The sequence below is a fragment of the Pygoscelis adeliae genome, unplaced genomic scaffold, assembly GCF_000699105.1.
Source record: "Pygoscelis adeliae isolate BGI_AS28 unplaced genomic scaffold, ASM69910v1 Scaffold294, whole genome shotgun sequence".
Lineage (NCBI taxonomy): Eukaryota > Metazoa > Chordata > Aves > Sphenisciformes > Spheniscidae > Pygoscelis > Pygoscelis adeliae.
Window position 1 is genome coordinate 3052545 of NW_008824722.1, and position 18238 is coordinate 3070782.

Here is an 18238-nt window from a genome sequence, read left to right on the forward strand (position 1 = left end):
TTGCCTGAAAGAGGGAAAAATCTTGTCAGAGAATGAAGAGGAAGTACTGGGCCATAAAGGACAGTAAAAACCATGCTGAAAGTCCAGTTATGGGGGGTTTTTCCTTTACTCTTATTCATGCTGAGCAAGCATGAACAGAACTAACAATGCAATCCTATTAAGACAAATTTTGGCTTTACAAAAAGCAATGCAAATTTATAAAAATACTAAAATCAGTGATTCTCTTAACTTCTTACATCTACTTAGTCTATCTAGAACCTATATACATAAAAGCTACTGTCTTGCAACCAATCTTAGTGACTTGTGAACACTGGGCAGCATTAAGATATCTGGGATTGTTTTGTCTCTAGGAGTAGGCTAATGGGAGTGTCTGAAGTTTAATGCCATATCTAGAAACTCTGCTCTCTTTTATTTGGCTGTCAGAGAACTATTTGGTATAGCAAATGCAGACCGTTATGCATATAAATGAACTTTTGGCTTAATGAGAAGAGTTAAGAACCTGTTTAGAAAAGCCTCCCTTTTCTCTAGTGCACACAGCACCTTGCCTTCAAACTATTGAGCTCACAAAGTTTTCCAGCCCATTGAGAAAGCACACCTTTTTTTTTTTAATCCTTTCACAGTCTATGAACTTAATGGATTAAAAACACTAAGATTACTACGAAAATACATTTCTAACATAAATGACACAAAGACACTGATGAATAGTGCACTCAGATCATGAAATAAATTTATTCATCTCGTGTCAGTGCTTACGTGCCCATGTTAGCAAAACCTTAACACAAAATTTAAGTACTTACCTAACTTTAAAGTAGTTGAAGTTAGACGTATGCTTAAATATCTGGCTAAATCTTGGTCAAGTCCATTACATAGTTAGACACAGACTCTTTTGATGTCCTTCAAAAGGTGACCAGAACTAGAATGGCAGGTTTGAAATTCATGGAAGAGGTATAAGAGGAGGAAAAAAGAACAACTCACTCTGTTGGAACACGAAATCAAAATTCAGCTTTCTGTGTTCAGTTCACTCTGTTTTCGTACTTGTTCATTTACTTTCATGTCCTTCATGTGTCTGTAACACACTTCCAATCTAAATGTCTGCAGGGGTGACAGAAATTTTATCTCACCTTTCAAAAATGCTTGTAGAATTGTGACTAAAGTTACCACTGACAGGTGATAATTTGCTGGATCTGTACCAAGTCCTGTCTTTATTCACTTCCCTGCAATGACTTTGTTCTTCCTCTTTTTGGTGAAATATAAAAACCACTTTACTCTTTTAAATTTCTGTCCTTGCTCTCCTTCACCTACCAGGCTGTAGGGTAGTAGTTCTTCAGCGCTCAGTTAGTTTTAACTGGAACAGTATTTTAGAGTAACCTAATACATTTAGTTTCCTTCTGCTGCTTGCAAACCTTTCAGAAAAATGGACTAAGCCGTGTGAATGTAGCTTCTGTGTGGGTTTTTTTTGTTTTTTAATGCATCAGCTCACATCCAGACAGCTGGTGCATAAAAGGGATCCGTTAACCAAAAAGACTCAGAACAGAGCAGGTCAGTTACAGAACAGAAAATGTCTTTTAACTTTTTGTGTCAAGAAGTGATGTGCAACACTCACTTAGGATATCATAACAGCTAATTATTCTCTTTACTACTTACAGTATCACGATTACCCAGTTGAGAGAAAGGGGGGAGCAAGCTGGATAAGAGGGAAGAGGTGTCCAAACCTAAAATGCTTTCAGCTTTTATTAAGTATCTGTATTTAAAAAGCTATACTAAGAAGTGCTTGGCCATCACTGCTTTCTGATATTCAAAAACAGCTGTGAAGCCCCCACAAGCAGTAAAGAAAGATAACAGGAACCAGGTCTAATACTCTTTTCTGCTAAATAAAAGAAAAAAGTAATTGCAAAGAATACTGTACAATGTAAACACATGAAATCTTTGGTATTAATATATTGTCCATACATACTGAGAACAAGCCTCAGCCTTGATCTGAAATGAGGAAGCAGTTGCACCGAGTAGTTGGTGTCATTGATAGGGCTTCAGTTGTCTCAACCCCACCAATAAATCTGCACAGGTTCTTTCAATGCGCAGAATTCCCAGTCACCTCAAAGTAATTATACTATTTAATTTCATGTTAGGACTCATTTGTGTCAAAGATGTATTATGCCTTTACATGCTAGGTATTTTCATTTACTCAGTTTGTTAGTACTTACTAGTACAAGAGAGATTGACAGCTTCTTTGTGAAGATTACATAGAGGGCATACGAAGATGAAAAGTATAATCAATATTTAGCCTTTCTGTGCTTCTGTGTGTACCACATAAACACACGCCTGCTCTAATTACAGGGTTTGCCTTTAGACAAAATAGTGGATGATTGAAAAGTGAGCAGAATAGGATGTTATTCAGACTTAAAAAAAAAAAAAATCAACACTTGACGAAACTAAACTATTTATAGTCCTTTCCTCTTGTGCATCTCATGAACACAGCAGAAGACAATTCGTTGTTCCTGCTTCCTCTCAGATAGGTGTCTGTAACTGACTTCTCCCCATGAGCAAGCTTCTTTCAACTTTTCTTCACAGCTTTGGGATAGCTTTACAGATAAAGATCAAAGGCTCGATGCCTTCAACTGATGGTTTGGTGTCACAAGTTACCACCTCCAGCTCCAAACTTCTTCCTCTCCCATCATGAAAGTCATTGCAGGGGGTGGGCTGCGATAAACCCCCAGAGTTGATGAGGGTCAGTAACCCCCTATCCTAGACCAGCAGCAACTGAAGCAGTTTATCTGATTGTACCTCAAGAATTTAGCTATGTTTTTATGCATTATACACATGTAACAGCCATAGAAAACACCAGCTCCAACCCAGCCAGCTGATGCCCGCCTGCGTTTCCTTGCAAAGGAATTCCACTCTCGCTGTTCCAGGTAGCATATGATTTAGGGGTGCGTGCATGTGGAGATCTGAAGAACCTGAAGGAGGCCTAACAAGAGGAATTAGGTGCTTTCTGTATTTGGGAATTTCCTTTTGCTTTCTACTGAGCAATTAGAAAGGGCGGTGGAAGGTGGGGGGAGTTGTTGTATATAATTACTTACACAAAACTGGCAAGTAATACAAAATTACATCTTACGAAGACACTCACCCAGTTCACCGAGATCCATGTTCTTCCACAAAGACTGTCTCAGGAGCACTGTGCGAATGGAAGCCTATTGTAAGAAAGGTGGTACTTTTCTTGTTCATTAATTTAGTTTGAGAAGATAGTCCAAGATAAGAGCTTCAAGCTTTTCAAAATCTCAAGTGGTACTTTTACAAATCCCCTTCCAGGTGAGCAGGTTCCGCAACCCCCAGCAAGCAGGAGTCTTCCCCTTTGTCCAGAAACAATAACTTTCTTTCTCGACTTGGTCACCTGCACACCTGTTTATAAAACTAAAAGCTAATAGAAACACAAAATAAAGACCAGCTGGGGAGAAAGCGGTGGAATAATTGTGCTGTGAGATGCAGTAAAGGAGGGGGCTGGGCATGCTGTTCCTTCTTTAGTTTCATGTTTTAATGTGTTTGGGTTTTTTCTAAATAACAGAGGTAGCTGTAGTAATTTTTAATTTTCTGCTCTTTAATTTTTGTTTGTCATCTTCTAATAACTTAGCTTTTATTCTCCAAATTCCATTATACTCTTCCTTACTTATTCTTTTTTGTGGTTCTTTTCTGTAAAACTTCATAGCTGAAGCAGGTGGGGGGGGTTGGGGGTGTTTTTGTTTTAAGTCTAAATTTGTATTTACTAAATCCCATTCTAGCTTTCCAATGCTAAGCATTTGAATTTGCCTGAAAAACAAGAAATTTTGTTTTTACGTGATCTGTTATGCTGCCTTTCTCAAGACAAAAATGAGGGCTCCACCTACCTACAGTCTTATTTTAGGTGAATGGAGGTAGTAAAGATCTTCAGAAAATGGACTTTCTAGACACAGAACTACAGGGTGCCCTGTCAGTGAGAAACAGATGTACCCATAAAGGTATAAGAACTGAAACTGGAGTGCAGACTGACTGATTTACAGTGTGATGATTTTTTTTTTTAGTTATTATTATTTTGAAACCAGTTCAACTTTATCAGTTAAAGATCTAACTGACGTTAGGAGGAGGAGAAGGAATATGCAGGTCACCTAGTACTGAGTGTGTCAATGGTGCTTACAAAGCTTCCCTTGCAGACCTTCTGTCTGAATATACCCTGTTCAAAATTCTGCCATTTTTCAACTAAAGAAACTGGTCCCAGAGCACAGATAGGGATTTTTCAAGAGGCACAACAGATTATTCAGACAGTCCTATAAGCACCAGAAATTTAAGGAGGTATAATTCTAGTCCTCCAGATAAACAGAAGTAGGCTTGTAATACAGAAAACTTCCTGTGATTCATTTAAGACTAGTTTATGTTTTGCTACCACTCCCTACTGACGCTGCAGTCAGCCCTGTTTCCAAAAACATTATCAGTACCACTCCCAACTGCAAGCGCACACATCTGCGCTCACAGCCAGATGCACTGAAGCAACTGTGCCCAGTCTTCCCTCCCCGGAGACCGTGTAATGTATTCTTACAGCAGAGGGGTGTCGCTTGCTACGGGCTGTCCCTCGCCACGTGGTGTAGGCAGCTGTACAGCCCGAACAAGCAGAGTGTGTGCTGAAGGTCCGAAGTACTGGATTCTCTCTGCACAAGTTGGTGAACCGTGCTGTTGGTGCACACAGGAGATCCCTCTCTGTTCCCAGGAGCAGGGGGAGGCCGTGGCCACTCAAAAATTAGTCTAAATGGTGGGAGAGTTCCTTATTACACAGATCTGTCTGAAATTAAGACAGACTCCTCTTCCTCAAGTCTGGGGACTCCGTACCTCATCTGACATCTGAGTTGAAAGCTTATTACACGCTTTATTCTTCTTCATGTTGTTTATATTTTTCTCTTTTTAAAAATTATTTTAACTTTGGAAAGCTTTTGTGGGATAGCTTGTATGCAAAAGAGCCAAAAGCTTCCAGCTGTTTGAGAGTGCGGATGTGTCACAGGCCAGGCCCACCCAACGCCCTTCACTTGACATATGTTCCTCATACGCTGAGCTGTGACCAGATCAAAGAGAGGGTGGGTTTGTTTCATTTTGTTTTATCTCAAGGCAGTTCTGCCAGTCCTTGAAGCACAGCTAGCTATCTTGTGACACAGCAAATCCTTCTTTCAGGGTATATTGTATTTGCAATGGTAAACCCTTCCGCCTTCCTTTACATATGTGTCACAGCTAGTGACCCCTTTGTCAATACATCTGATAATCCTGACTTGCTGGAGGTCAAAATTGATATGAAAAATAGCAACACAGGGTTAAAAAGTGTTTCCTTTCAGGATTCACTGAACAGTTTTTTTTGTTATTCCCTCCAACACGTAGAATTTCTAATGTATTTGTTAGAAACCTAAAACTTTTTAGAAGCACCTAGAGCCAAGACTTCCCATCTTCTCATCTGCAGAAGTTTGAAAATCTATTCTGTGTGCAGTGAGTTCCTCAAAGGGTCCCATCCAGTCTATACGAGTCACAATTAAACTGGATCTCAAAATAGAATAAACTGTTGCTGAAAAGTGGTTTCAGACTGCACCTTTATCTGCAAGCCTCATTTTACGTAAAAAGCTCTCAACCAAGTTGAATGAAGAGTTGGTACTTGTAGCTAAGAAACAATGCTTAAGTTTGACCTCTTAAATATCTTTAACTGCAATGCAAGGTAAAACTAGCATTACTTATTTTCATTTACAATATTAGCTGATTGAGGTCCTTGAATGTTTCTATTATCTGTTCATCCCAAGAGAACAACTAGAGAATAAACATTAGTTGGTAACGAGGTCCTGACTCAGATGTGTTGTGAAGAAAGAAGGTTATAGTTATGCACCTGAAGCAAGGGCTGTCTGCATTGGGTCACGGTAGCCTCCATTTCCTTGACACTCTCAGGGCTGCTGCTCTGATAAGTTCCTCCCACAATGAACCTCTTTACCTGGAGTATTGTTTTAAGTAAAGAAAAGTATTTGAGAGCCAGACAAAAAGTATTTGAGAGCTAGTCAGATACACAGATCCAGGCAAAATGTTAAGTGTATAAATGCCCTTCTGAGCTTCACTTTCCGCATCGCTCTGGAACGGCCTTTGGGCTTGGGTTTGAGACCCTAAGATTTGGAGAACCCTCTTGCTATAGGCTTTGCTATCTGCCTCTCATCTTTTCTACCGTCTCTCTAAAATCACAAGTCAGATAGACAGCTCTCTGTAAAACTTGTCAGTTGTAGCCTATTATATTGGCTGGCATCTCAAGAAATCTCAGCCTCCAGCTAACTGGACAGACTGGTTTTTGCAGCTTGTTCAACTTCATGGATCAAAGGAGATTCCACTTGAACTGGAGGTCATCCATGCTTGATGACTTCCTACACTTACCACTATACAGTGCACTGGTTATCTGCTTACTCTCACAGGCTTGATACAAGTTAAGTTGTCCGGCGGCAACAAAGTAAGTATCCTAGCAGCTCCTACAATAGCTACGTAACTTTAAAAATTAAAAAATTTACACAAATGCATATTAGATACTCCCTAATTTATCACAATTTGTAATTAGAAAATGAAATGGCTCCAGAAAAAGAATGAGGAACAAGAGGCAGAGATTTTTAGGAAATTTGATTGTGCAAAAATAGGAATGCTTTGATTTCAGTCCCTCTACATGGGAAAAATAACTGATCGCACTAATAGGGGCACATGCGATTATCTCTAATTTAAATGCATTTTTTTTTAAAAAATGGAAATATGTATTAAAATGCTCTTTTAAACTATAGACTTAATCAGTGCACATGGAACACCTGTGATAGTCTAATGAGTTCACCTAAATATGATCAAATGAAAAGCAAACTGTTCTGGATACTCATAGTTATAAATTTTGGGGTGGGTTTTATTGGGGATGGACTTAGAGACCAAAGTGACAATATCAAATAAAATCAGTCATGTGAAAAATGAAACACCTTTTTTCAAAATAAAGCCATAATTTTACCATTGTAAAGATATATGAATGTCAGAGATGAGCAATAAGCAATATTCAGATCTAAATCTAGAGTTAGATTATATTTTTTGTTGTTGTTGTTTGGGTCCTATTTGTAACAAACAATAAACACTGGAAGAAAAATAACTGACGCTTACATGCATTTCTAATTAAAGGCTGGCAAGCCTTTTTCAAAAACGACAAAAACACTTGCAAACAACCATTCTCCCCAAACTAGAACTAAACCATTTAAATCTTCTCTCATTCTTTTCATTCCTCATTACTTTTTCATTTATAGACACTGGCAGGTGCCAGCTGGGGCATAAGACAGAAACAGTAAACTGCAGAAGATGGCTATTTGTGATGTTTCAAGCATAACCAGAAGCTGAATCTATTAGGGGGAAAAAAAAACCAAACCCCACAGAAAAGCAGAAGTTCTTCTGAGATCTTCACCCCTGATTTGCAGATTTAATGTATCTGATTAGTTTAGATAATAATCCAAGCTATTCTCATAGATGTAGAGCATTGTTGCAGGAAATCTCAAAACATTTTGCTGTGCACCTTTCTCACATCTATAAGTAATTTTTTTTTATATCAGCAGGTAACACTATATCCTTTTGCTGTAAATTAATAGTATGAGTTTTGAGCAAAAGTTAAAGATGTGCTTGTGAATTATTTGTCAGTTATTCTCATAATTCTTTTTTTGCTGACTTGAGAACCTAAAAAGAATAGGTTGAATTGTTTTTTAAGTAAAATTGGGCAAAGACTTAGGCTCTAGGAATAGTCTTTAAGTACCAGACCCGTGACCACTAGCCTGTCAGATCAGGATGCTCCATGTTGTTGTATTACAGGGCTGCTGAAAATACGGAATATCCTTCAATTCCAGCTGACATAATGAAAGGATTGGATTTTTCTGTTCTGTTAATAACAAAGCTTAATTTTAGTCTTAACAATGTTTATTTTTTTCAGGATTCCAAAAACTGACAAGTACTCAGTTATTTAACTGTCCTTTTTAAGCAGGTCTCGTAAAGTGGGATTAATTGTCACTAATCACCACAGTTGGTCTAAAATCAGTAGCAGAGGTAGAAAGGTCCCGCTCAGCATAAGCCTAATACTCTACTGTTGCCTTGAGCGGCTACATGTCTGCTCAGCCTGAACCACGGACTGCAGGCACATAATCCCATAATGTTAGCGCAGTTACTTCCTGATTTTGTTTAGCTAATTCTCATCTAATTCCAATTTCCTTTGAAAAAGTTATTTTAATTTTTAAAAGGCAGCTGTAATTACTAATGCTGAAGCTGGAAGATACTTTCTTTTTAGCAAAGCTCTATACATTACTCAACCTTCTGCATAATAAGGTTTACAGAAATCTTTTTAAAAAAGAGAAAGAATACTTTGTTTGTACTTGTCTATGTAAGCAAAGCTTACAAGAGTTTTTTGGTAGCCTGATCGTGCATCAGAGATGAGGTAGGCAAGGCTAAAATGTGGAATGACATAGACAACTTATAATGAAGAATGGAAGGCAAATTTTTTTTAAGTCCTTTTTGAAAAAAATCATTGCTTTCCTTTATTGGTTGTGATAAAATCTTCAGCTCAGGTCTAATAAAAGATGCTTAGTTTAGGTGAACAGGAAGAACATATGCTGTGTGAAGAAACTAAAAATATATATGCATTCTATAGAAGTTTCTAGTATGACCAGACTTCCTACAGGTTTCACCTGATATTGACTTGATTTTAGTGGTGTGGTTTTTTAAATGAGAAGGGAGGTGGGATTCTAAATGATACTTGCTGAGTGGAAAATGAAATATTTAACTTAAATTGCCTTGATTATGAGTAAAATTTTAATGAGGTCAGTACAGCTGATAAATAAAAACAATCTTTGATTCCAGATATCAGTCCATGTAACTGGAGTCCTGAGATCACGAGTTTTTACAGCTCAGAGTCACAGATACTCTAATGGTTTCTTAGATGGCCTGGGCCCGGGAATGTATCCTTCCACACACCCCCCACACCCCCTCCCCATTATAACTGCAAACATTATGGGAATGAGGTAAACTGTCCACTGATAAAACAACTCGTGTAACATCAGAAATCAGAGGGCATTCCCATTATAGCTATGGAGTGTCGTAAAGTCAGTTCTGAACAAAATGTTAACATTAAAATATTCTAAACTGTTAATTTAGGTAATGATGTTCTTTCCTGATGCACTTACTCCTAAATCAATTGTTCAAACTGCACTTAACTGTATTAAGGAAGATAACACAAATCATGCCAAAGAGCTCTGTTAAAAAGGGAGGGAAACTTCATACACAAATGATTTAGCAACTAAACTACTTATTGAACATACATTAAGCATTTTTGATGTGTGAAGTATTACTGGAAATGCATTTCCTGTATTTTTCTTAATTTATATAAATGGGTGTTCAATCACATGGTAATTTTAATGCTGGCTTTGTTTAATATCTTACAGGAAGCTTCAAAAGATGGTGCATGACATCAAGAAAAATGAAAGTGGGATAATAAACAAGTTCAAAAAGTAAGTTTGAAATGCCAATCCTAGCTTTATCAATTTGGGGAAGTTAAGATTGCTAGCATAGTGTATAGTACTTTAGTGATGGGACCATGTTATTCTAGAGGTATGTACTTCAGCGTATGTAAAGAGCTTCAGTCCAGACTTGAACATGCAGACTTGTCATCAGTATTAAGAGTATCACAAAGTAGTTGCAGAACTGGCCTCCGACAGGAGGTTGTGTTTGTAGCCCTGAAAAAACAGTATTTGGGTAAAATGCATTTTTCTTACATAGTCTTTGGGAATGACCATCGCTGCTTGTTTGGGTGTGTGCCTTTCTCCTCAGGCCACTCTTTAGGCTACCTGCTGCAATTAAGTTTTAATTTGAGCTCCACCTTGAACCAGCTGGTCAGACATCATAGTTAGAATTCTCATAAAAATGCTAAGTCCTCCTGTGTTTCAGTCCCATACAACAAACCCCAGCATTACCTAACATCCTTATTCCAGTAAGAAGTGCTAAACAGCATGTATATTGATGTCACGTGCATCGTATCATAAAATATTCATGTGTATTTATACACAGAAAGAAATTGCAGTAATTCTGCATCCTTGTCAAATGAATACACCATTCACTGTTTCCAGTCAAACATCTATTTAAACCAATTAGCTATTTAGCACACTTTTTCTTTATGCAGTAGCTCATTTGCGTTGAACTTCCATTTGGATGTGATTTTTCTCATTCAGATGTCTTTCTTTACACAGGTCATTGATGAGAAAAGTACTAAGTACTTTTAAAAGTTAAATAGTACACAGTATCTGCAGTATTTCCAGGACAACCATATTAAATTCTAGAAATTCAGCTCTTGTACATAAAAGGCACGTATAAAAATTGTTTAAAATTGTTCTTAAAGAGTGACCATGATGGTTCAGTTCAACGAAGAAGAAGAAAAAAAAAGTGTGGTTTTAACAAGAGCTAATTCTAGGTATATACAAAGTGGTGAGTAGGTTGGTGGGAGAGGCAGTAGGGCTGTGCATGGTTTGGCTATGCAAGAGCTCCAGAAAGCCGGGCTGGCTACAGCTACTGCCCCTGCTGCCAGCCCAGGCAGCACTGGTGTTTGTGGGGCAGCTGCTGTCCCTGGCAGAGGAGGGAGATACACTTCTAGGAGCAGCATCGACCACCTGGCTCACCCATTCCCCAAGCAGGAGGGAGTAACCTTAGGTTGCAAGCCCTCCTTTGTGGCCTCTTTATCACAGCTGTGTTTCTGTCCACAAACCTTGAGCAGGCTCTGATGGTAACACCTGATATATCAGATAGATTCTTGAGATCACTTTTTTCCTTTACTCATCCTCTTTCGCTCTAGCACTGCTGCAATTCACAGTAAATCACAGTCATGTGGTATATGTGCTAGTTATTTCCACACAAGCACAAAAGCAAATTTTCCCTTAAAATGACCCTCTTTCAACTACTTGGATCTTTAATTTAATCTATGTGAGGTTTTGTTTTTAACACAGTGTGTATGTAAATAGATCACTGTGCTCAGAGATCCGTCTGCAAAAAACTCAGTTTCACCTGGGACCTGCTCATGGGGAAGAGCTTTTAGGCTGTAAAGGTTTTTAGTGGGTTTTTGGAGGGGAGGGAAGTGAGAGGGAGTGGGGTTTTGGTTTTTTGTTACTTTTTAATAAAGGGTGGCTTCCTACTTCACAGTAGTAGTTTAAGTGTAGTTAATAACATTGCAGTGGGTCTAATTCAAATGCCTCGGAGAGGAAAGCAGATGACAGAAATAAAAGCATCTCAAATCTATAATTTGAGGCAACAAATTGTCTCCCGTAGTTGCCTGGACATGAGTTCTGCTGTTAATCAGTATTGGTCTGACTGTGTGTCCTTCCCTGAGAGTAAGGGAGGACAGACAAGGGAAAAATAACAAGAACTAAATGTAGCTGAAGCTGGGAAGGTCAGAGGTTCCATCATTAAATGTCAGATACAAGATTGCTGCTATAACGCTGCAATTCTTTGATTCTCTCAAGATTGAAAAAAAGTCCACAAAAAAGAGCAGGCTCATAAAAACTCTCTTAATGTACGACTGCAGCACAAAGCTTACATTTCACCTTCCCCAGCTACAAGAATACAAATTGAGATGTAAAAAAAAAAAAAAGTAATAATCTTTCCGATACTTCTATGGTTCATCTGAGTCATATTAATCTCTTCTGCAGTTATGAAGATCAGAAACTTACTCTTATTTTTTAAAAAAATCGAAGAATAAATTCTCACATTTGCACATGACTTGAGAACTCAAATCTCGAACCCAGCACATAATGAGACTTGCAATAAAAGCATGAGTTTACAACACTGATAAGGATATGTACAAGAGGTGCCAAGCTTTGCAGAATTAGAACTGGCTGTATTCCTCTGAATGTGCCCTTTGGGGGCTTTTTGTTTGATTTTTAGTAGATGCTTTTTCTAAAAAATGCAGTTATCCAGTTGATCACTTCCTCCACTTCAGCTATAGGATTATTTTATTAAATGTCGAGGATCTAAACACGACTGAAGCAGGAAAAATTGTATGAAAAATTGTATAAAAAATTGGCTTTATGTGGCACAGATTTGGAATTTGTCTATATGCTGGAAAAAACATCATTTTGGCTCAAATTCAAACCTATTATAAGTAGAAATTAATTTTAGAGAAGTCAAATAAAGCCTAAAGTTGTCACACATGTGTACTGTAAGCCTCTGCAACTGAAAGAATGATCAAATACTTAGGAAATACATTTGACTTATTACCAGTATTTAAGACACTTCTAAAATCTGGATTGGCTCTTGATTGTGCAGAAAAGTGGGAAGTTCTTGCATTAAGTGTCTTGCTTTCCAGTCTACTTCATCTGCGGGGTGCAGGGGGGGGAGGGTTATGTCTGCCATCCATCTGTGCCTTAAAGGTCTGTGGAAAGCAGTCTGAACAGTGGTGATAACAGGAAAGAAAACTACAGATTGTTTCTTCACTGCTTAGAAGTTCCTGTTGTTTAAATCCCATCCTGACTCAAAATTTTCTGACAGCAAAAATATTGCCCGCTGCAAGCTACCATTCACCTGCTTGCCCTTAATCACATGCAAAACTGTTTACAATATTGGAGTCCCAGCTGCTGTGCAGATCATGATGTCAGAGGATTATGTACTCGGGTGTAGAAGCAATAGGCATAGCCAAAGTTGTATAAACAAAGAGAGCTGGGGGCTTTTTTTCATATTCACATCCTTCGTAATACAGAACTGGGAAGTAAGAGAGAAATCGTAGGTTTCACTCTGCAGGATAGTTGCCTACGCTTGAAACACACTGTAAAGACGTAGCACTCATCTGTAAATCATAAGCTTTAAGCCTCTAGGCTTTGTTCAGTGGAATCCTAGCTCTACTAAAGTTGATGCTAAAAGTCATGCTGCATATACAGCAAAGTCAAGATTTCATCCTAACATTTTGGTACGTGCTGACCTACTGTGTTCAATAAGAAACTAGAAGTTCAGGTTACTCACCTTGTAGCAATATCACATCCTATCAAAACTTCCTTTGCAAAGCCATCAGCAATCGTGCACTTGTAGTTATTCGTCTAACTGCACACAACCCAAATACGTGTATTTCTTGAAATCACATTTGCCATGTGACCTGAAAAATGGAAAGAAAATGCATCTTCATCTCATCTGCTTTACCCAGCTTTTTAGTTGGGTAAGTTTTTACTTCAGATTTGTCTGGTCCATTTTCCTATACCATTTATAACTTAGGCGGTAACTTCAGGCAGAAAAAGGAGTTGTGCCAGTAAATGTCTCCAACCTGCGTAGCTGCAACTAGATGACATCCATGATAAAACCCTTGGCAGAGGGAAAAGTGGTATTTTAGAGACTAAATAATGAGAGAAAAGTACTAAAATCAAGCTGTACCCCACTTAGAAAGAGAAACCAGGGAGAAGTATAATACCTAATTTTAACTGTATCCTGAAGAAATATGAATTTCGACATGTAACTGAATAGAATGTTTTGAGTGTCAGGATTTTTCGTAATATAACAATATTTCATCAAAGTAAAGATTAATAAATCACAACTGTATGCAATTTTACTGCCACAGCATATTATAAAGAAAATGTGCAAAAGAGTAGTAATAACACTTTAAAAAAAGAAGTTTCAGATTAATTTTTTGTACAATCACCAGATACTTCCAAAGCTATAACAAACTATTCCACTAGGTCATGAGAACACAGCTCAGGAAAAGTTTATCTGTCAGCTGGATTGCACCTGTTTGGAACTCTGAAAAAGTTTTCAGCAAAGTTCAGTTAATTTATCTTTTAATCACAAGTGTGATGATCTAGTGCACTTAGGACTAATACATACTATAAATATTCAACTTAGTAAAGATGTCAATATAATTTTTGTAAAACTTAAGTTAAAATGCTTCCTAAGAAGGGAGTGGACTTTGTACAGAATTAACAACAGAAAAAGTGAGAGTCTCTTGAAAACAAAGAGGTTCTAGGCACATCTTAAATGCTGGGAGAGTGAGCAGAAACACTAGTGAGGAAATGCATCTGTAGGAGAACTAAGTGCTACACGTAAAGGGCTACTATTATGTACATTTGGTTACTTTTCTGGGTGTAGCCTGTAAAAACAAGTGTTGCTAGAGCAGAAAACCCAGACCTCTGCTGCAGTTTATTTAAAAATTCTCCATTTAGTGCAGGAAAACACAAAAATGTGCTATGAACTCGAAGCATGTGATTAATATTTGCAATTCCTACAGGACTCCTTACATGAGAAAAGTTAAGCACATGCCTAAATGCTTTGTTGGATCAACCTCGGCATGCTATAGAGGGGAAATCTCAGAATACATTGTTTTTTAAAATGAAACGGTTTATTCTCATAAAAGTTATTGTGAATTTCTGTACATTGCATTCTGTTCTTGTGTGAGCAGCATCTAGACCCCATTACATGAAATGTCTGAAATGCTACCTGTTTATTTGTTGAAGCTAAAATGTATATAGTAAGATGTGTTATGTTGCTTTTAAAACCTGTAAACATAATCTCAAAAATGTACTTAGATTTTATTGAGTCCTTTAGAACTGAAATTTCTCAGGTATATTTCAAAATCTCCAGAAAATTACTTATTTTCTATTAAATTTTAGAAAAATACTAGTCCCATTAAAGTAAATGGAAACTTGAATTATTTAATTGTGTTCTATCACAGCTAATACAGAGATACTTCACCACCTATAACTTAAGTCCAAAGCGGAGTAGCACTAGAATATCTTACTTGGAAATTGCATTTGCTATAATTTGATATAACTCTGTTAAAAGATGGGTTAGGAAATCATTCAGTCTTCCACTGAAATATGTATGCTCAGTTGGATGGCATTTGATTCTTTCAGTCCTTTCTCATTAACTTCAGGGGAACAGGACGGAGTCAAGTGTCACTCTGCAAGCATCTATGTGGATAATTATGTCAGAATCTGAAATAGCTAGGTAACTACTCCTTGGCATAGGGGTTATGTCTTTTGAGTTTGCATTGTGGTTTGCACATTGGGTAAAGTTCTGGCTCTTGCAAAGCGAAGCTCCAATTGACTTCAGAAGAGCCTGGATTTCAGTTCTGGCACTCAGTAAATCATACCAGTACAGTGAGAATTTTTTTTTTAAGTGGATTTTAATTTTAGAATAAATAACATATTTGACGAGATTCTAGCAAATATAGATGTGGCTGTAAACTGTTTCAGCTCTGTGACAGAAACATTATTTCTTTTCTTCTATTGATATTCAGGTTCCAAAATGAACAAGTGGCCTTAATTTGCAAAACTGGGAAAGATACTTGGGATCGGTATGCTATTTCAGAGCTGCACAATGGCATGATAGGCTGCTTAGACACAGACCTCTGTTCTGTGCTTCGTATGCTCTCGTTATAACATATTTACATTTTCTATCGGGGCCACTGCCAGGATTTACAGGGCCTGGGACAAAGTGTTGAAACCTTCTGCTTAGCAGCTTGGAAATGTATAATGTGGCTTAAGCCACATACTTTACACTGTGACCCAGACAGCCTCTTACTATTACATCAGTTCTGCTATTTTCCAAGTCTCCACCATCTCTGCACAACTCACGATAGACATGTTGCAAAGTATTTTAACAGATTTTGGTCTACCCTCCCTAAGACCTGAGATCTGCCCTGGCAGTGGCCCTGAGTTTTTCTTTCTAACATGCCTGTGCTAACCTGGACGGAAGACAGCAGTAGGGCTGTTGAGAATGCTTTTTAATGCACTGTTTGTACACTAAGTTATATTATGCTGCAGGAAGTTAAAGACTCGGAGGAGGCAGCTATCCATCATTAGTGTTATTAGTAATGAACAAAGTAGGTAAACACATCAAAAATAATGTGCCTAGATTGTTTTTCATGAGGGTTTTGGGGGGTTTTTTGTTGTTTGGTTTTGGTGTGGTTTTTTTCTTTTTTTTTTAGCTTTAGCAATGCCTGCACCATTTATGCATTGATTCATGCATGTGCATTTTTTTGTGACTATCTGAACAACAGAACTCCATGAATTCAACTCAAAAGTAGCCAAAGCATTTCTCAAAACAAACAGGAAAAGCTTGTAAACTGATGTGTTAGTGCCAGTGTGCCACCACCCTGAATTACATTGGTACCTGAACAATGACACCTAAGCAGCATGCTCAGGACCTAAATACTGAGTGTCAAATTCTTGTGGTAAAGCAAAATTTGTAGACATCGCTATTGCTCAGATATCACAAGAAAACCTTTTAAATTCTTTGTGGACAATTTTTTTGTAAATAATTTGCTTATTTTTGCAAATGAATTTGTTAGGACCTGATTGAAGAATGAGTGAAGCCATCAATTCAGGGGACAAAGGTTCAGGTCCATGGTGAGGTCCCATCAGTGCTACAGGGAAGCTGTCAGACAATGTTCAAAAGTCACTTTGAAGAGTCATTTTAATGTAAATTGTGTTAATGTTTTATATGGTTACAAAAAGCAAAGGTGTTTTTTCTCTTCAGATCCATCAGTCTGCCCTCTGATGTCACACATGCACCATTCGTTTTGACTTTGAACCCAAATTCTTCTCTTTTTTTACAGGGTAATGAAATAATTGATGTATCAACTGACTGTAATTTAGTGTCTTCTCTGGACAGCTGCAATTTAGCAAACAGGAGTAGACATATATATACACACATATATATGTATGAACAGGAGTACACACATACATGTGTATACACGTATATTACATATATGTATACTCCTGTTTGCTAAATATGTATATCCACCCACATACATATACATATGTATAGCCACAAAGATCCTTTCAGTATTTCTACAAATTATCTTTCGATTCACTTGGTATTATAAATGCCATTATAACAGTATTTACCAAAAAAGGGGCATAACACCATAAAATAATATTAAGTGGAAACAGAATCTTGCCCTGAGAGACCTGACATACATTTAAACATTAATCAGAAAATGAAGTGCATGCAAAATGATAGTTAAACAAATATGACTGGAGAGTGCCGCACCACTTTCTTATGCCATAGTCTTAGAAGAGTCTCTGTGAGCCTGAACAGATTTTCATCTTCAGATAGATGAGCATTTATCTCTGACCCCGATGTTACCTGTTTCTACATTGGAAATGAAGAGGAGGGTGTGTGGGCAAGGAAGTTGTTCTTTCAAAATATGTTCTTAGCAAAAAAAAAAAAACAGGCAAAAAAAAAACAACCCACAACAAAAAAACCAAACTCGGATTACATTCTAAGTTCTTATCTGTTCCTAGCTTTTCAAAGCATTCTCCTGCAGCTATTTGCTAAGCATCTATGATGGTAATCTGTATTTCGTCAGCTGCAGGTATCTTTTGTTATCAGCTTTTTTATGTGTCTGCCTAATGGTCCCTTCTAGTGAATGATACTTATTAGATCATAAATGTAATAATTATTGCTTACAGGCTAAAAAAAAAACCTCCACCAAGTCTACCACAACGGGATTATGCTTCAGGTAAGGCTGTATTAATGTAAATTTAAACCGCATATATGTATATTTGATACCTATACACCTAACGGTATTTCAGCTATACTTTTCCTCATCATTTGTTTTTAATGAGAGAACAATTTACCATTATCAAAAACTCTGAAGGTAGTTCACACCTCTGAAATGAGAGGCAAGCAAAACTTGGCAATTTCATAGAATCATAGAATAGCTTGGGTTGGAAGGGACCTCTAAAGGTCATCTAGTCCAACTCCCCTGCCGTGGGCAGGGACATCTTCAACTAGATAGGTTGCTCAGAACCCCGGCCAACCTGACCTTGAATGTTGCCAGGGATGGGGCATCCACCACCTCTCTGGGCAACCTGTGCCAGTGCTTCGCCACCCTCAGCGTAAAACATTTCTTCCTTCTATGTAGTCTAAATCTGCCCTCTTCTAGTTTAAAACCATTCCCCCTTGTCCTGTCGCAACAGGCCCTGCTAAAAAGTCTGCTGCCGTCTTTTTTATAAGCCCCCTTTAAGTACTGATAGGCTGCAAGAAGGTCTCCCCGAAGCCTTCTCTTCTCTAGGCTGAACAACCCCGACTCTCTCAGCCTTTCTTCATAGGAGAGGTGTTCCATCCCCCTGATCATTTTCATGGCCCTCTCCTGGACCTGCTCCAACAGGTCCATGTCTTAAGCTGAGGGCTCCAGAGCTGGACGCAGTACTCCAGGTGGGGTCTCACCAGAGCAGAG

At 38.0% G+C, this 18238-nt stretch overlaps 1 protein-coding gene across 1 annotated transcript in view; it reads left to right on the forward strand.

The window, feature by feature from the left end:
* The window catches only part of BLNK (B-cell linker), a 51980-nt gene that overhangs the window by 8310 nt on the left and 25432 nt on the right, over positions 1-18238 (forward strand). The window contains exons 2-4 of the mRNA XM_009323261.1: positions 9474-9539; positions 15290-15346; positions 17469-17518. Of these exons, the coding sequence (XP_009321536.1) occupies positions 9487-9539; positions 15290-15346; positions 17469-17518 (160 nt within the window). The 5' untranslated portion in view covers positions 9474-9486. The remainder of the gene's footprint in view (positions 1-9473; positions 9540-15289; positions 15347-17468; positions 17519-18238) is intronic.